The sequence below is a fragment of the Misgurnus anguillicaudatus genome, chromosome 2 (genome assembly GCF_027580225.2).
Source record: "Misgurnus anguillicaudatus chromosome 2, ASM2758022v2, whole genome shotgun sequence".
Classification (NCBI taxonomy): domain Eukaryota; kingdom Metazoa; phylum Chordata; class Actinopteri; order Cypriniformes; family Cobitidae; genus Misgurnus; species Misgurnus anguillicaudatus.
The window spans coordinates 24,386,950-24,407,455 of NC_073338.2; the positions used below are offsets into that span (position 1 = coordinate 24,386,950).

The following is a 20,506-nucleotide window of genomic DNA, read 5'->3' on the forward strand; positions in this document are numbered from 1 at the left end:
TAATGTGTATGATAGTCAATGGTTGGGTTTGCCTCACAGTGACATGTATATGATGCTATATCTTAGGTGGTAGGTCCTATGTAATAACTGTGTAAAAAGCAACACTTAATTTTGCAGTCCTGTTTCCATGCAGTTACCATAGACTTACTAGTGAATGTACCCAGTAGTTAATGTGTATGATAGTCAATGGTTGGGTTTGGCTCACAGTGACATGTATATGATGCTATATCTTAGGTGGTAGGTCCTATGTAATAGCTGTGTAAAAAGTAACACTTTATTTTACAGTCCTGTTTCCATGCAGTTACCATAGATGTACTAGTGAATATACCCAGTAGTTAATTCATACGGTTACTTAATGCTTGGTTTAAAGGACAAAGATACTGAGTCTGAGTACCAAAATGGCACATCAGTAATGTTTGTTCTTAGTTATCATATACGTATGGTATAAGTATAACTTACACTTGCCTGCAGGTACCACACACTTATCGTGTATATACAATTTGTAAGTACACTAGTGTTTCTCGTTAGTTACAGTATACATACACCATATGTGCCGGTCATTAAAGTTACCACACACTTATCATGTATACACAATTTGTAAGTACAGTAGTGTTTGATAGTAGTTATCATATATGTACACTATAAATACCTGTCATTTACCCTAACTGGCCTGTGAATACTAAATACATATATTGTACATTTATTTGTAAGTACAGTAGGGTTTTTTTTTTGTTACAGTATACCTACACTATAAGTATGTATATGTTATTACTCAGTACTTATATAGAGTTACATAATAACTACCAAGTATGTACCACTGGTAAGTACAGTAATGATACCAATTAATTACCATGTAGATACCTAAAAGTAAGTACCACAAATTTGGCGGTAAGTACAACTTATTTACCATATATGTACATGGTAAGTACACGTACTGTAAAATAAAGTGCTACCCTGTTTTTAATACTACATACACATTTCCTGTATTTTCTGGTTGTATTCTAATAAAGAGACTGAGAAATAATTATATATGATCACTATACAATTGCAAAAACAACAAATCTAATGGCACCATGGTGCCCTATCACTTTTGCACAGTACTTGCACACATATCAGTAGCTAAGTTATTTAAACTTTTAATTTATATAAAAATACATAGGGAAAACAGACTTCGTCAGATCACCGGATACATAAAAATCACAATTTAACGCTAAAACACTTCACATCGCTATTGCAGAACTGTCACTTTCTGTCACCAGTTGGGCTCCGCCCACAAAAAACGTAATCTCTGTTTGCAAACATGCAAAAGGTCTATTTAGCAGACACTTAGAAAAAAAGACAATGGAAGTCAAATGGAATAATAGAGATATGTTTTATGTGTAAATCCTGTGACAAAATCGGACCCAGTAGTAAGTCCCCAGTACAAATGTATACCTAGTAATGCACTGTAAGCTGCTTTGGATAAAAACATCTGCCAAATGCATAAATCTAAATGTAGTTAGCAAATCTCACAAACTGTGGGTACGCTTGAGCTTTCTCATTTCTAAAAAAAAAGGAAAACTTTTTCTGTTAGTGTAGAAATCTATAATTTCTTTCCAATTACAGTAGATAGCCAAGTAAATGTGCGTGGTTGTGGATAATGTAAGCATATGTATATAGATACTCCGGTGGGTAGACCTCAAGTAACCTGTCAAATCCTGCTAAGGAAACACAGGCATGCACACATTTTGCTCAGTTCCCAAGGGATGTAGCCTAGGTGTAGACAATTGATGGCTGCTCAGCCATTTCTTCATGAATTCTGTCATAACCAGTTTAACCTTCACCTGAATGAACCAATGTCAAATGCTGTCAGTGTCGCAATGGATTATTTAAACTCATGAAACAGGGTGGTTTCATCTTGACAGAGTTGGCCAGTCTTCACAGAGATAAATGAATGAAATAATTGATTCTACTGATTTTGACTTAAAGGAATATTCAATTTTCTTAAAAGAAAAATCCAGATAATTTACTCACCACCATGTCATCCAAAATGTTGATGTCTTTCTCCGTTCAGTCGAGAAGAAATTATGTTTTTTGAGGAAAACATTGCAGGATTTCTCCCATTTCAATGGACCCCAATGGACACCACCACTTAACACTTAACACGTAACAGTTTTTTTCAACAGAGTTTCAAAGGTCTATAAACGATCCCAAACGAGGCATAAGGGTCCCATCTAGCAAAACGATTGTCACTTTTGACAATAAAAATAACAAATATGCACTTTCAAACCACAACCCTTCGTCCAGGTCCGGTACAGCGCGACCTAACGTAAATGCGTAGTGACGTAGGGAGGTCACGTTACATATATAAAACGCACATTTGCAGACCATTGTAAACAATAAACTGACACAAAGACATTAATTAGTATCATTCCACATACAACAACGTCGGAACGGTCCTCTTTCAACACACTTGTAAACACTGGGGCGGAGTTTCCCGTTCGACCTCTTGACGTCATGACGTATTGCGTGAGGTCACGCTGACGCTTTCAGGACCGGATCTAGACGAGAAATTGTGGTTTAAAAGTGTATATTTGTTATTTTTATTGTAAAAAATGACAATCGTTTCACTAGATAAGACCCTTATGCCTCGTTTGGGATCGTTTATAGTCCTTTGAAAATGGAATATTCCTTTAAACTCACAGAGGGATCTTTGTATTTTGTTCAAAGTCAAAAAAATGAATGGAGCCCTAACTACCATTAGCGTAAGAATGCAATTTTGCAACCTTGCATATGAAGGCAAACACATAAACAAAGATAAAAACAAATTAATGTGTTATCATTAAAATGCCTCTGGATCCTTCATTTTCTCTGTCAAAATAATTATGTTGTTATTACTGGAATGGATGTTATGGGTCAGGCTGTAATTTGCAAGCCAAATTACCCCCCACTTTCCCCCAAAAAAACAAGGTGTTCCAAGAAACCTGGAGTGTGTTTTTGATTATTCTTTTCCACGGTTCCAAGAAAATGACATGATTACAAAAACAAGTTGACATTATAAAGCCTAGACTTCAACTAATAATATGCCACACTAATAAATCCACTGATAAATCTCCTGTTAACAAATTAAAATGACTCTCATTCGAGGAATAATTCGCTCAACAAACCGTCGTCCCCAAAGATGACAGCTCACTTTGTTGTAGATAATCACCAACGCATGCATAAACATATGGTCCAAAACAACCTTTCAACCAGAATTAAAATAAAGAGCTCTTACCTTCCCAACGTACTGCGCGTCCGGACCAATGTGCTCTTCCAAAACGAAGAACTGATTCCAGATCCAGCCTCTCTTGGGCCGATGGTGCGCATCCTTCTCTACGTCGACCGGTTTGGACTGGTTGTGGCTCAGTGTGGGTCTTACGGAACTGGATGGGGAAGGCGTCCCGTGGCTCCTCTGGATCACACACAGGCACAGCAGCAGAGGGCAAAGACAGGCAGGACTGCTGGCTGATCTCATGTTAAAGAGTTACCAACTTCAGCTCACCCAGAGGTCTCCCACAGTGGGCGGCTTTAGAGTTCGATCACACCAGTTCGCAGGCCTGGGATGGTGGCCATGGTTAAAATCCGGTTGTCGCTGAGACCAAACGGGAAACACTCACATCGTGGACCGAGAACGAGTTATGTTGATTCATTGGGGAGATGACATCCACCGTAGGCTCACTTGAGGCGATGGCAGGTCGCCACAGAACATCTGTGTGAGGAAAGAGGACAGAGAGTACTTTCATGGGCCAACGGTTATATTAATTTCTCATCAAATTTCAGATGAGTCCTTTTTGCGAAAATTGCCTTGCTTCTTTCTAAACTCTTTCATTTTAATCAAAGCCCATCACAATCTAGCCGTTTGCCATTCAGTGAGACATCTAATACATTTTAGATGAAACATCTGTTCCAATATAATAGGGAGGATCATGCCTGGTGGTGCAGGGATGCTTTGTAATGAGCCTGGCAAGTGGATCCAAATGGCTGAATAGCATCCCGAAGATCAATGGTGTGCAATGCAAGGCCCTGATTCTTGGAAAAGAAGCCCATAGCTCTTGACTCCTCAGCTTCCCTGTCAATTCTGATCTATCAGTTGAGGAGAAACAGCCTCATATTCGGAGAGTGAAGGGGTGAAACAAGCAAATGAAATACCTAACGCTTTAGGGTTAATGCAATGGAAATGTGCCAACGTTAAAATGCCAAACAAACAAACAACATTGAAAATGCTGCAGGGCGGGCATTTCTTGTCACCTTAGCTACATATGAACATTTCATTTTGAAGATGTTAAAATAGTGACAGAAATAGTAAAGCGATGTCTCAGGGCTCTAACATTTTATGACTGGAATGCATAATGCATCAGAAACTGACAGTGAGATATCTTAGACACTAAGTCCTTTGTTGGTAAAAAGATACCAGTGTGACACGTGAATACAACTTAAATCTCTAAAAAAAGAGCAGCACATCTTCTCTATAGAATTGCACTGGAATAATAATAGGTATAGGACAGGCATGTTATTGTTCTTATATCACTTATATTCATTTTTTTTTTTTTTTGCAGAAATTTAATTTGATATTGAGATTCAGCATTTCAGGATGTGAATTTAATAGCTCACATAAGCCAAGGATAAGAAATAGAATGAGTGCAGAAATGGTCTGAAAATATATGTGACAAAATGAATTTTCATTAAAGTGCTTTTGTTGATATAGTCTTTTAATATCTTCATGAAAGAGTCAATGATATATCAAACATGTGCTGAGAAAACATTATACCATCAGTATGGCCTAAAAAAGTGTTATATCCATTATGCGTTGGTGGTTATAAATGCATTAAAATAACAAAATAAACATTACAGATTATAAACTCTACTTATGGATTTACAAGTATATGTAAAAACATATGCTGAAAACATATTGTAGTGTTTTTTTTATTTAAACCACCAAAGTACAAATAAGAAACAAGTAAAATGCACTCTTTTATTTGTTACAGTATGTTACAATGGTATTTTACCCTTATGCTATTTGTTACACTGGGGAATTTTGAAACAGTTGCAAAATCTCATAAAATGTTCTTGTTTCGAAGACCACACAAATGCCTCCTTCAGTTAAGATAAACATTAAGCTGCACAATAACTTTCTGTTGTTGCCAAAAGCTAACCTAGAGATGAGCCAACCTAATTAGATATTTGGTTTATTTAAACTACAGAGCCTCTGTAGCTGTTTTATTTTCAAAACTGTTAGTGGGAATTTTAGTTTTTGAAGACGCTGATCCACTCACATGGATTGACTGGTGCTCATGACATCATCAAATGTATCTATCATTTAAAAAAAAACACCACAGAAACAAATTACACAATTACTAGGCAGATGCATGTGCAAATAAATGGGACAACAAAGAAGAAAACAAAAATTGCATGGGTTTCACTGGCTTTGCCAAAACTTTAGCTTTTTAATGAATATTGTTAATTGTGCCAAGTCAATATTCTCCAATAACCCATGACTGGCCACATATTGGACAGAATCAATGATATTGGATATAACAAGATTGATTCTATAGAGGACAATGCAACACTTAATATGGGCGCTCTGGTGAAGGGAGCCTTCCAGTTAAAAGAACCAATCAGCAATTAATGAAGACAAAAAGATTATTTGGGGGAGAGGCTCTATCCTTCTTTTTTTAACGTAAATGTGTGCCGCCATATTTGGGATAATGGTAGTCGTATTGCGAGTGACAAAAGGTAAAAACACGAATTCAGGTACAAAACACTGGACTGAGGCTCCATCCAAATAACCACACTTGCGGTATTGGCCACTTGAGAGCACGTGGACGCGACAGAAATAAGTGCGCAAGACTGTCCCATGTCTTAAAACTGGCAAAGTGCAGTGCCTTTAACGCACACTAAACTTTCTCGAATAGCGCTTCGATGCTAGCGTATCCCGTCATGCATCATGTTCAGGATGTAAATAATGAGACTTTTGCCCGTGGAAACTTTTAATTGTAAGTTAATAAATGGATTTTACATATTTTGGTAGTAAAACGGAAAGTGTTCCACATTTCATTGGGGCAAACATTATGTATTTTGTAAAATATCTGTAACTGCTTTTATAACACTAAAACAATATGAATGGTGTCGTTTATTCAGGGACTACTGAATAAACAATAATCTTTAATAAGGCTACATGCACAAAATTTAACTCTGCGTCTGAAAGTTTTAGATAAGTCTAATATTCTTTAAATGTTCATTTATTTATTCATTTGTTTCAGTGTTTTATTTAAAACAAACCTTAAAAATATATATTTTAAGTAGTCTAAATAAAAAATGAATACGTTTTGGTGCAAATTGCTGCCATTACCTTGCTAAGTGTGTCCTATCGGGTGAATAATTTTTACATGCATGCTTGGGATCTTCACACCTACTAGAACACTTGGGCAAAAAACAGGAAATACGTTATCTAAAAATTTAAGCGGTTAAGTCCAAAGACCGCAAGGTTGGTTATTTGGACGCAGCTTGACTTTCCCACTGTACATATTCTGGTATGCCTCTTTGCTTTTATAATTATGCATCGAAGACCCTTCAACTCCGGGCAACAACACAAAATAATTGAATACATCTTCATAATGTATGACAGGGTTCCCCAAATCTTACCCTGGAGGGCCGGAGCACTACAAAGTTTAGCTCCAACCCTAATCAAACTTACCCACCTGTGATTTTCTAGTGATCATGAAGACCTTGATTAGTTTTCTCATGTGTTTGATCAGGGTTGGAGCTAAACTTTTCAGTGCTCTGCCCCTCCAGGGTAAGATTTAGGGAACCCTGCTGTATGATGTATCAGGCCAAGCTTCTTCATTTCATCCTCAGATTGGGTTATACATGGTGGGTGTAGTAAATGTTTACTATAACTGTTTTTAATCATATTTTGTGAGTGTTCTCTCGACCTTATTTTCTACTGGCCAGCTATTGAAACGAAAGTCTCTTGCAGAAAATAAGGTAGATACTGAGTCATTTGAGGCGCTTGCCAATCTGTGTGCATGTGCAGCAGCTGCAATGCGATAAAATAGCTAAAGTTATGTTATAGTTGATGTCAAGTTTAATTGTTTGTTTCAATTGTTTAATTGTGATTTTTGCACACAATTTTAGAGACATCTGTCTCATTCATTTCTCATTCGACTTTAGTCTTGCATGACTGGAATAACTGCCTGGAGGCATTGCCAACATGCCTGCCTGACGTGACTAAATGGGCTTTGACAGAACACACCTTTGGGTTAAAAACTGTGGGTTGTATCACAGCGGTGTGTTCTGTCCAATATTTACCCAGTCATTGGTTAAAAACAACCCAGCATATATTAGTGAGTAATTGTTTGGACTATATCAGTATATTTCCATTCACTGTACACTCTAAAAAATGATGTGTTGGATTTACTTAAAATATATATGCACCATTTTTGCATCACACTTTTTAAGTATTCCCAACTTTGATAGTTTTACTTAAAATTTACAAGAAAACCTGTGTTTTATTTACCCAAATCTTTAAGTAAAGAATGATGATGAACTCAAATATTTAAGTTCATATAACACATATTTTCTTGTTTATCCCAAGCAAAACTATTCCAAGTTGGGATTACTTAAAATATATATGCACCATTTTTGCATCACACTTTTTAAGTAAATCCAACACATATTTTAGAGTGAAGTTGGAGCAATTTAGTATACACAGAAAGGTATACATAATTTAGTGTACACAGAAAGGTCTCCTGAACAAAGTCTTTGTCTGACTTAGCTCTTGCTTGAATCAGAGACCTTTTTGCTGTGAGCAAACTATGATGCGCGCTAACCCACTGTGTTGCCCTCTACACTGAGCACACACTTCTCAATCATGGTAACAATGAACAAACATAATTTTTTCAAAATAACTCTAAATACAACATATAACTCACATTAACAACATATCAACATAAATAAACCCAGCAAACATTAAAACAGTCATCTTTTTAGTAAATATTAACCAAAGAAGTGAACATGTCGCAATGCATGCTGGGAACTATTCAGACCATTGTTTTTTTTAAATTGCTTGTTCAGATTACTCAATTTGGCAAGTTGGGTAAACAAATTGGACAAAAACTTAAAACTCCAGTCAACAAATGATATTTGTTAGCAGGATGATTATGCTTATTTCATTCAGTGAACACAAATTAATGAACTGATGCCCTTCAACAAGAAAAACTTTGTTTTTTGTTAAAAGAACATTTTGAAGTTGAATTTTTTACAGGGCATGTGCTTCACAAAATGGCTACGACAGATGTCATAATTTTTGGCTGGAAAGGCATCATGGGAAATCACGTGGCTCTATAGTTACTTAAAATGTTATGCTAGATTTACTTAATTTTGATGCAATTGTTATAGTAGTTAACACTACTTATGTTTTTTAATTTTATTTTTGGATACATTTAAGTTCACCTGGTAACTTAAATTTTTGTGTTACACATACTAAATATGGTAAGTAGAGGTTGAAAAGTTATAAATACTAAGTTTTTTGTGTTTAATCCAATTACTTTCATAAGTTATGGTTGTTCAGCCAACGAATCATTTTTTAGAGTGTATGTTTTAAGAGGAATAGCGGATGAGCTGTTACTAATAAAATAAGGTTACAGCAACTCATCAAAAGTCAGGATAAAAATAAAATTTGAAATGACTTTGTTTATATTTATAACTTAAAAGGATTAGTCCATTTTCTTAAAAAAAAAAGATCCGGATGGTTTGCTCACCACCATGTCGTCCGGGGTGTTGATGGCTTTCTTTGTTCAGTCGGGAAGAAATTATGTTTTTTTGAGGAAAACATTGCAGGATTTTTCTCATTTTAATGGACCCCAAGACTTAACAGTTTTAATGCAGTTTAAAATTTCAGTTTCAAAGGACTCTAATCTCAAACAAGGCATAAGGGTCTTATCTAGCGAAACGATTGTCATTTTTGGCAAGAAAAATAAAAATATGCACTTTTAAACCACAACTTCTCGTCTTCCTCCGGTCCTGTGACATGCCAGCACGACCTCACGTAATACGTCATCACGTCAAGAGGTCACGGATGACGTATACGAAACTACGCCCCAGTGTTTACAGGTTTGGAGAAAGAGGACCATTCCGATGTTGTTGTATGTCGAATGATATTAATTAATGTCTTTGTGTCAGTTTATTGTTTAAAATGGTCCACAAATGCATTTCATATTTGTAACACGTGACCTTTCCACGTCATTATGCAAGAACGTGAGGTCGCGCTGGCGCGTCACACTGGCAGAGTAAGACAATAAGTTGTGGTTTAAAAGTGCATATTTTTTATTTTTCTTGCCAAAAATGACAATCGTTTTGCTAGATAAGACCCTTATGCCCTAATGCGTTTGAGATCGTTTAGAGTCCTTTTAAACTGCGATTTTAAACTGCAATAAAACTGTTAAGTGTTGGGGTCCATAAAAGTCCATTAAAATGAGAAAAATCCTGGAATGTTTTCCTCAAAAAAACATAATATCTTCTCGACTGAACAAAGAAAAACATCAACATTTTGGATGACATGGTGGTGAGTAAATTATCTGGATTTTTTTAAATTAATTTACTAATGCTTTAACTGCATTTTATACAGCATACACTGTATATAAATGCTGCAGTGCTGCATGCAAGATTAATCAAATTGGTTATATGCAAGTCAACTGAACCTACTATTTTAAGTTTTTCACTAATATATAGTTAACATAAACAAGTTACTTTTTTAAACTTAATTTGCTAAAAAAACTTAGGTTGACATGAATTTTGTTTTTTACAGCGAGGGAGTTCAAAAGACTTTAAACATAACCGAGAAGTGTCCCTAAAGCTATAAAAGAGCAACAACCTTTCATCAATAACAGTTCCCTCCGGGTTATCAAATATTCTCCAACAAACCTAAATAAACAAGCATCTAGGCCATAAGGGTGCTCACATTTCAGCTCAGAATTGCATTTCGACCTTTAGAAATGACTTTGAAGAGGAAAAGAGCTCTGAATCAACATCCCTGAATGCAGCTGTGTATTTGGCTTCACCTGTGTGATGAAACGTAACTGATATTTGAATGCCTGGCTGAACCCACTGGCCCTGATTCAACTCCGTGCACCAATAGGAATTACCAGACAATTGACCTCAGGTCACTGGATGGTGCTGAGTCTGTCACAAGAGAAGAAAAGTGGCTCATATTTTAAAGCCTGAGCTTTGAATCTCTGCACGCTTATTTGTACCTGAAATAGTGGGAACATGAGGAGAAATGTTGGAATGGACACCACCGGCCCTGAAGGAAACATAATAAGTTGGCGTACAAGTCCCAGTTTCATCAAAGTATGCTAATTGCACACAAATTAAATTCAAATTATGCAAATCGAGGAAGTTTTTGTGTGAAACTGTTTTGTATTTTGTATGAGAAACTAAAGTCGTGCCAGCCATGACATTGTGCTATTCTTGTGCACGTTTGTCTTTTAATAAAAGAAAATCTTTCGATTTGAACACGTTTTACTGTTTCAGAGTTTGGAAAGCACATGAATCTTGCATTGAATGGAAATGAATTCTCATTCAGATTAATGTCCATCCGCTCAATCAAAAATGCAATTTATTTACAGAGCCTTGCTGAAGATGTTTCGAGAGGACAAGGGAGGGTAGAGCCTTTTCGCACGCGCTTTTCAAGCTTATTGTGTTGCTTTGAAAAGAAATAGCTTTTTGAGTGCATTTTGACTAATGCTGGAAGACAGCTCCATTTTCTTTGATTTTGTTCCAGTGTCTTATGTTAACAGAAACAGTCAAAAATGCTCTGCTGCTGGATCTTCATCTTCACGATTTGTCATGCAAATGCGTAATGTTACAGATCTTTTCCAGTTTTCCCAAAATGCCTTTTCATTTGCTGAATCTCTTTTAAAGACAAAGAGATTTTTAAAGAAAGAGACTTTTGGTGATAATAAGGTGACACAGTGCAAATTGAATGCCAGTTCACAGACAACTTGTAAAAGACAACCTATAAAGAATACAAACATCAACTCATTAATTAACTTCGAATGTTGTAAAAACAACAGAATCTGTACAATGTTAAAGGTTAATGAACGTGCACTTATAAAGCAAAGATATCAAATGGTGTTACATATGTAAATGAAACATTGTTCAAGCAAGCTGGGAAGACATCGATATCTCATGTGTCCTTGTTTTGCATTTCAAGAGCAAAGGTGTCTTGACTGATTCACGCAGGTTTCCTGAGGTCTTCAAAACAAATTTGTAATACTGATTAGAATTCAGTAAAGCTAATTAGGATGCTAATTGGAATGAAGTAGATGGAAGAATGACTGAGAGGCGTCTTCTTACAATGACGTTCTTCAATGTTCGTTCCTGCTGGCCCTTTTCTTCACCCAATGCTTGAATTAATCACTTTAACATGCACGTAAATAAACATTTCTGATGAAATATTCATTTAAATTTGATTATAGGAGTCACACCTGTAATTTTCTTTCTTTTTAAGCTACAAATAGACTTGTTATGCAGTAGGTTGCTGCTTTGAAAGGATGAACAGGATTTGTAAAACTCCCCAACGACACCTGGTAGGTCATCCATATGACACAAGTCATGTTTAGGTTTCACAATTCATTTATATTGTATAGAAAGCAGCAGCATCAACATCCTTAACTAAACTTCTTTAAAGGAATAGTCAATTTTCTTAAAAGAAAAAAACAGATAACTTATTCACCACCGTGTTATCCAAAATGTTGATGTCTTTCTTTGTTCAGTCGAGAGGAAATTATGTTTTTTGAGGAAAACATTGCAGGATTTTTCTCATTTTAATGGACTTTAATGGACACAACACTTAACACTTAACCGACACGTTTTTTTCAATGGAATTTCAAAGGACTATAAAAGATCTCAAGCGAGGCATAAGGGTCTCATGTAGCGAAACGATTGTCATTTTTGACAATAAAAATAACAAATATGCACTTTTAAACCACAACTTTTCGTCTAGGTCCAGTCCAGTCCAGCGCAACCTAACGTAAATGCGTAGTGACGTAGGGAGGTCACGTGTTACATATATAAAACGCACATTTGCGACCATTGTAAACAATAAACTGACACAAAGACATTCATTCATATCATTCCACGTACAACAATGTCGGAACAGTCCTCTTTCAACACACTTGTAAACACTGGGGCGGAGTTTCGTCCTCTGGGACCGCTTGACGTCATGACGTATTGCGTGAGGTCACACTGCTTTCAGGAACGGAGGAATATGAGAAGTTGTAGTTTAAAAGTGCATATTTTTTATTTTTCTTGTCAAAAATGACAATCGTTTCGCTGGATGGGACCCTTGTGCCTCGTTTGGGATCGTTTGGAGTCCTTTGATACTCCATTGAAAAAGGCTGTTGCGTGTTGAGTTGAGTGTTGAGTGTTGGTGTCCATTAAAGTCCATTAAAATGTGAAAAATCCTGCAATGTTTTCCTCAACAAACATAATTTCTTCTTGACTGAACAGAAAGACATCAACATTTTGGATGACATGGTGGTGAGTAAATTATCTGGATTTTTCTTTTAAGAAAATGGACTATTCCTTTAATATTAAGAGTAAAGGACAAGAGGCAATGACAAAATGACAATTTTAGGGGAAAAAAAAACAATTCAAGATGAAATTTATTTTAATTTTTTTATCAAATGTCTCTTAAATGTCTATCAAATGGATCATGCATCAGAAAGAGCTATTACAAAAAAAAAAAAAACATGAAGCATTATAATATCCCTGGTGTAGACGGTTCTGCCCACTTTATTCAATTTATTATTTTTCCTTTGTAGTTCTCATGTCTTATTCACTTCTGAGCACCAAATTGCAGATCTTTTTATAGAACAGAAGTGGTTTTATAACCTCACAATTTCCATGCTGCCTTTCCCTGCGTTTGCACTCAGTCCAGTGGTGTGAGAAGGTGATGCCGAGACCGATGGCTTGCTACAGGATTATTAATATCAAGGGAGGGACTCCAGGAATTCATTGATGCATGTTTGTCACCTTGGCATGTTCACTGCATGGAGGCATTTTCTCAAACATGACTGAGGCTGAAGATCGGACAACTTCCCCCATGCATTCAATAAAGGCTGAGAAAATCACTTTATCATTCACAGTCAGAACTCTGCCTGTCTGTCTGTCACGCATACTACAACTGAAATCATTTTTGCAATTCTGTGTGCAAAGCAAAATGCTTGCGATAGAAAAACTTGAGGATGGTAAATGTTTATACAATTACAAAGTCAATAAAGAAAGAAAAGAATGAAGAGGAAATGTCTTTCACATACATATTTTATAAGGCTATCAAGAAGGACTATACTATCAGACACCCAAGCTTTCGACAGCTTCACTCGCTTTGCCCTGAATTCATAGGAAAGTGAGACGTAGCATTAAAGAATAAAACTCTGAAGTGTGCCGGTTATGAGAGATGCACAGATCAATGAATGGACAAACACTGCCTTCCTATTCACAAGCAGCTGCTCTGATTTATCTGTGAGCACATGCATGTAGACAGACCAACTCTGTCTACGACTTTCTCTGAACGCTGCCTCTTCACAAGCCCGACAAACGGCAACCCTCAATCAGCGGGAGAGAGATCCAATCAAAGACTGGAGAAACCAAGAGAGAAGGTAAGTATCTTACCTCAGTCTCAGTCTTTCCTTAAAAGAACACAATGCTGTGGAATACGGACGAGTGCTTTCAATGTTCCTCCACATTTTTAAAGTCACAATGAGTACATCTGCAGCTCTCAATCCACCCCAGAACAGTCCACTGCCTCCTAAATCTGCCAGCCTGCTGCAGCTGAGAGCCGTGTTCTGATTGGCCGACCGCATGCACTGTCATATCCACAGACACACACACACATCGAAAGTCAGCTCTGCTTTTTCTCTCCTCTCTCACATTTCCTATTCTCTCTCTCTCACACACTCTCGCTTTACATCTAACTCTACCTCTCTCACTTTATCTTTTAGTCTCTTTATATCCCCTCCGTCTGCAGCAGGGAGAGGCGCACAGGTTCTCTCGGCGAGTATCGCAGGCAGTGTTTGGTTGGAGGCAATAACGCTGCTCCAGAAGGAAACCTAATTAATAATATAGGGGGAGCGCGGAGGAGGCGGACGAGTGGAGGGACGCATGCGAAGCACGTGTGCGAGTGAAGCCCCTCAAGACAGACGGTCTTTTTTTTCAAACAGAGGGTACCCTGTCAGCTCATAACATAACAGAGGGCATCAGGAACAGGGCAGTGGCTCTGTGGATAGGTAAGATAAAAATGTGATAAAACACAGGCCTTGAGGGACAAGAAAGAGCTTTATGTACCGCAACCCCTAGTCATCAAACCCTCAGCCGGCTCTCTGAAGCGATCCATCATTACCTGCACGTCTCCCTCTTCCTTTCAGCCTCGGCACCGGTTGATGATTTATCTTTTCGACTGCATTTATTTATTTACATTTTTTCCCTCGTTCTTAGCTCTGCCGGTGTCCTTGCAGGTGAGCTACAGTAAAATGAAACTGTCTGGCACTGAGCCTTTGATGTTAAATTCTACCGTTAAAAGTAACTATCAATCTGCATTTCGTCGCTGCCCAATAAAACCCACGTATGTCCAAAAAGGTTACTTTTCAGGAAGTGAAAAAACACTGTATTTCAAAACCAGTTGAATGTAGCGTTGTCATACTTGGTACGGCATCTTTACATGTAACCATATTCTTGCCAGTGTAATGATATAATCCACATTTGACCAAAATTGAGTTTAAATGGACATACGTGCATATTTTACAGTAACGGTGGTCGATACGCGTTCTTACGATCATTAATTAGAATGACCAAGTCGCGTTTTATATTGACAGATAAATACACTTAGTTTATTTAATAATAATTATACATTTATTAAATGTCTCTTGCAAACTATGAAGGGACAACGAATCAATACACTGACATGGTAATCCTAGACAGATACTTTGTTTGCACAGTCCTACCGTAATTTTGTCACTCCTAGACGTACGTCTGGCGTCAGGGGGGAAACGTTTACCTCGATGAAGGAAAGTCATTGTCTCACCAGGCTTTGTTTATTCGACTATCCAGTGCTGAGCTTCGATGAAACTTTACGAGACCGGCGAGATGCTTCCACCGGGCGGGAGATACGCGGCGTGATTGACAGCTTTGACACCAAATGGATATATACGTGAAAATCAGATGACATGATATCAAAACTTTTGAAGCATACTGTATACAGAAATGAACCTGGACATTCAATCCGTCGAAAAATCTCAAAATCGGCAAAATGGACATACGTGGTTTTCATCGGACAGCGACAATTTGTTTGTGTTATGTGCTGTTTTGGCGAATTGTATATGTTTTAGTTTAGTTTTTGCTCATTTGTAGAAATCACCAGCCAAGCATTAAAAATAAAACTTTAACCTTATGCAACCTTATGTCAAAGTTATGCACCAATAAACACATTCGTATTATAAATTGTAAAATAAAGGAATAAATCAAAATCAAATGAAATTTGAAAGCTGTATAGACTACTGACTCTCTTAACTGTTATTAGGTAATAATGAAACAATAAACCATTACCTTGACACTACAACAGATGGAAAACAAGACTAACTATTAAAGGGGACATTTCACAAGACTTTTTTAAGATGTAAAATAAATCTTTGGTGTCTCCAAAGTACATATGTAAAAAAACTAGGTGTTGTGGTTGGATAGGACAGATTAAGGGGCTGTATTATCCCCTTCTGACATCACAGAGGGAACCAAAGTTAAATGACTTTAATGATTTTTTTCACATGCTTGTAGAGAATGGTTTACCAAAACTAAGTTACTGGGTTGTTCTTTTTCACATTTTCTAGGTTGATAGAAGCACTGGGGAGCCAATTATAGCACTTAAACATGGAAAAAGTCAAATTTTCATGATATGTCCCCTTTAATAAAATTATTCATAATCAGCAAGCATAAAATCTGTAAGGCTGTAAATCTGCAAATCTTTGGGAAAGGTAAAAATTATTTGGATTTGAGTGCCCATAATTCCCATCAAGTGGCACACATCATCCACTCCTTCTGTGTTTGAGGTATTATTTTATGATTTGCATTCATTTACACATCGTGTGGTGCTCTCAGCTGTTACATATTATTTTCCCAAAATCAGAGCAGAAAACCCAGACAGCAGACGACTCCGGGCCAGACCCGCTCCGGACCCGCGCCGAAGTCAACAGCTCCGGCGCTGACCCGGTGCGGATCCGGCCCAGAGTCGTCTGCTGTCTGGGAAGCCTTAAGAAACACCAACAAGTTCCAGCTGGGCCTGCCTGTCAGTGTTTGTGAAGCATTACACAGCGTATGGAGGTCTGGATAAGGAACGGACCAGATCATTGCTCAGCAAATTGTGGAGGAAAATATAATATGCACTTGGATAAATTTTATATCAAAGTCTTAAGTCGAGTTGAAGGGTGAGTGGGTGTTATGGGTGATGCAAGCAAATGAGAGGAATGATCACACAGGTTTTTTTTACCTCTCTTTCAAGTCTTTCGAAACATTTTTGTTGCATGTTTTGAACGGTACGATTTGGACATAATTGTTAGGAATGGGTGAATATAAGAGAAAAAATACACTGTATTTAAACTATTTTTTTGGTAAAGGTAAAAAAACAAAAACAAAATCATAATTTAAAATTACAGTCAACCAAATCGACGTCTTTGGATTTAGCAAAAACTGGCAAAAATAAATTAAATAACGGGTCGGGCCTCCACAAATGACAACCTGTTGATATGGTGCTGAGTGTAAAAATGCCCCAGAGAAGATTATCATCTTCAAACAGCACTTGAAATCACAAAGGCGAAACAATTCAAACAGAACGGCTCAGATTTGTGGCTCGGAAATAGGGGAAAGCGAGGTAAGTTGTCACACTGTTCATAACTCCAACAGGCTCTATTTCAAAAATTTAAATAGCCACTTTGTGTGATGACTTCTACAGTCAACTTTGTGTTCACATGTGGTCAAGATCGCCCTGATCTCACATTAGCACAATTTCTTATTTTTGGCTTAAAAAGTAAAAAAAAGCATTTTTTAATTTTATGCAATACAACTTTGTTAAAGGAACAGTATGTAAGAAATTTATATCAATTAATCATAAAATGGCCCTGATATGTCACTAGACGTTGAGAAATCATTGTCATTTCAAATACTTATATCACTGACAACAATGGTCCGGCCAGGATATTGTCATTTAAAAAGTGGAGTTGCAGCCCTCAACTGATGTTTATGTTGTCATTTTGTGTATTGGCCACCAGTTGTGTGATTGCAGTACCAGTTTTAGCCACAAGTTTTGTGATTGCAATACCAATTTTGGCCACAATCCTACATACTGTTCCTTTAAGTATGAAAAAATTATTATTTTGCACAAAATAAAGAAGACAATAATGTGTCTTTTGATACTTTGGCTGATGTGCTATGTTGAGCTAACCTTGAGATTTAGACAACTTTAGCACACATGTCAGTTTGGGGCAAGTTGTCTCACTGACTTTGGGGCAAGTTGTCACGTGCTTTTCACACTGGAAATAGTTGGAATCCTGTGTTATCTGTTACACATTTCACACTGTTCGTATTTGGGTTAAGAGTTAAACCCTGGGTATTAATTTGGCGTTTCACACTGTGCATTCCTAAACCGTAGGTCAGGTGTCTAAAACCCTACTCATAAACCTGTCTGTAATTATCAAGCCACCCTGAACACCTTGATTAGCTGCTTCAGCTGTGTTTAATTTGGCTCATAAGATTTTAACCCTGCTTCTTTTCACACTGCATGCATTTGGCACCGCATGCAGGGTTAACACCACAAAAGCAGGGCTAGTTGGGTTTCATAACCCTGGGTTAATTTCAGCGATATCCCGCTTCTAAATTACAAGTGTGAATCGATCTTTAACCTAGAGTTAAATGCAGGGTTTAGAATGAAGATAACCCAGGATTAAGCACAGTGTGAAAGCCCTAGATTTAATATTTCCAGTTCTGGTAGAATTTAAAATGAAAATTAATAATCACAATTAATGTTCTTCTTTTTAGATCTAGTGTGACAACTTACCAGCCAATGGGGCAATTGTCACAAATAAACATTCTCTATTCAACAGTCTCCACAATGAAATAAGTAAATGTAATGCATACAACACATGTGCCCAAGACTTCCTTCTTTCGTTTGGTATGAGATTTATACCATTGTGATGTATGGCACTCAGTAAATATTAGACAGTGTGAAAAGTGTGACAACTTACCCCGCTCTCCCCTACTATAAACATCTCAACCCTATACACTCTAAGAAATGATGTGTTAATTTTTTACAATTTTTTAATGCTTTTAACACTATGTGTCATTGTGTGTTCAAATAAAACACAAATTGTGTTAAAAGTAACACAAAATGTGTTGTTCCAATAATAACACAGAGATGTCTGCATTCTGGGACAACACATTTAGTGTTTGGTCCCTAAATTAACACTGATTGTGTTGTTTTTAACACATCCGTTCTAAGAGTGTATGTGAAATGGTTTTATATTCACTGAAAAAAACATTATAGCGGATGTTGAATTGGGTTAATGTGGTGAAAATGTTTTTGTGACTGTGGGAATATTGTAAAAGAGGCTGTTTCTTTGAATATTTTTGTTACACTTTTTCAAAATAATTTTGTTTTTGAGCAGGCACTCCTTTTACACTCAGATATACAGTAGTGCAGCATGAGGATTATTTTGTAGGTCTAATCCTTATCTGTCAACGCCAACAATGAGAATTATATTTTTGAAGAAAATATTGAATAGTACTCTTAACTAATATGTATATTTTGTAATGAAGGTTATATTGGCAATGATGAACTAAAAGATTATTATTAAACAAATGATCTACAGTCTCTACACTGTTAATTCTTTCAATCTGAGATTAGACTTAATGACAAAGACCATCAAAAACTTCAATTACATCCTTTGTTCTATTTAAATACCCATGCACACAACTGGATGTATTATATTGGTGCAACCAACTATGAGTAATAACTGTGTGATAATGACAGGAAAGGCAATGCATTATGGGTATGTCTAGTGACCTGATACCATTCTAAGAGCTGCTTTTAGAAGCAAAGAAGACCATTATTTTTGAGTTCCTGAGTGAGAATGAATCCTATCTGAACAGTGTTTGTTAAATGGATGTATAGTACTTTTAACATTTAACATGTCACTGCTTTGACATTTAACTTAGTGTACCTTCTGCCTATTTGACACCTCAAGAAATTCTGTGTAAAACAACTATTAAAATTAGCATGTGGAGACTAAAACTAGTATATATATACACTAGTGTGTACTAATAAGAATAATTTTGACAAATACTTCATTTTTAATAAATAACTATTATTTAAAATCTGAATAAAGATTTTAGATAAAACTTCATAGGTAACTTTGTAATGACCCAAACTGCCAAGGCAAAAGTGATAATTCATTAGCTCTATACCGAATTAGGTACATAGTCAATTTATTTGGGTTTATTTTGCTATTGATACATCATAATCATATTTTCTTAGTTTATGTTTTTTCCTATGTAAGTCGTATACTGCATGAAGCCCCTTGTTGATGTAGCAGTATGTAGTAACTGAGAGAATGTTCTTCTTCTTACATGACTGGAATTTACTCACATTTTTGTGGGGTGGTGGGCAGGTGCTTAGTAACAGATAACCAAAAGCCTACAGGTTAAACATTTTAGAAATTGTGATCCTGAAGCTATCACCCTTGAGCTCTTTAAATGGCACTTAAGCTCAGGTTGCTCCAGGGGTTTCTGTATCACAGCACTATGCTTTATTGATTTTTTTCTACATGTGTAGCAGTGTAAGACAGACAAAAAAATTCACTGGCCCTGAATGTGTATGGATTTAAAAAAGGTAAATAAGATATTGTATTTTATTCTATCATACCTCAAGCTCTAGAGGATCAACAAAGTAAAAAAAACTTTCATTTTAATTCAATATAATATAATATAATATAATATAATATAATATAATATAATATAATATAATATAATATAATATAATATAATATAATATAATATAATATAATATAATATAATATACTTTAAAATAAAGCTTCCAAAATGATTATTTGTCAGGCTGTATGGTTCCACAAAGAACCTTTAACAACCATAGAACCTTCCTGCTGCATTAAAGGTCAATTAGTGGAAAATGGTTCTACAGAAATTGTTGTTATAAGAACTTTGAGAAGAACCTTTTTAGAATTTTTTTTAAAGAGGATGGAACTCTTTAAATAAGAAACTTAATGCAAATATATAAATGTAAAAAGCAGTCCATTAAATGTTTTTGATGCGCCCCTTTTATTGAGGATGCATCAGAATGTGACTTGTGTGTACTTACAGTATGACAGCCAAGTTTCCCAGAATGCATTTTGCATCAACAGCAATGGAGCTGAAAACCCGCACAATT

General features: G+C 36.4%; 1 protein-coding gene across 2 annotated transcripts in view; it reads right to left on the reverse strand.

Moving 5' to 3' along the window:
• LOC129442165 (cadherin-18) overlaps positions 1 to 20,506 on the reverse strand; it is a 187,397-nt gene that overhangs the window by 89,538 nt on the left and 77,353 nt on the right. The window contains exons 1-2 of one of the 2 annotated variants that reach the window (XM_055202065.2): positions 13,696 to 13,971; positions 3,257 to 3,730 (exon numbers count right to left, since the gene is read on the reverse strand). In XM_055202065.2, the coding sequence (XP_055058040.2) occupies positions 3,257 to 3,496 (240 nt within the window). In that variant the 5' untranslated portion in view covers positions 3,497 to 3,730; positions 13,696 to 13,971. Of the gene's footprint in view, positions 1 to 3,256; positions 3,731 to 13,695; positions 13,972 to 20,506 lie in introns of those variants that run through there. The other variant, XM_055202066.2, reaches the window with a different exon arrangement.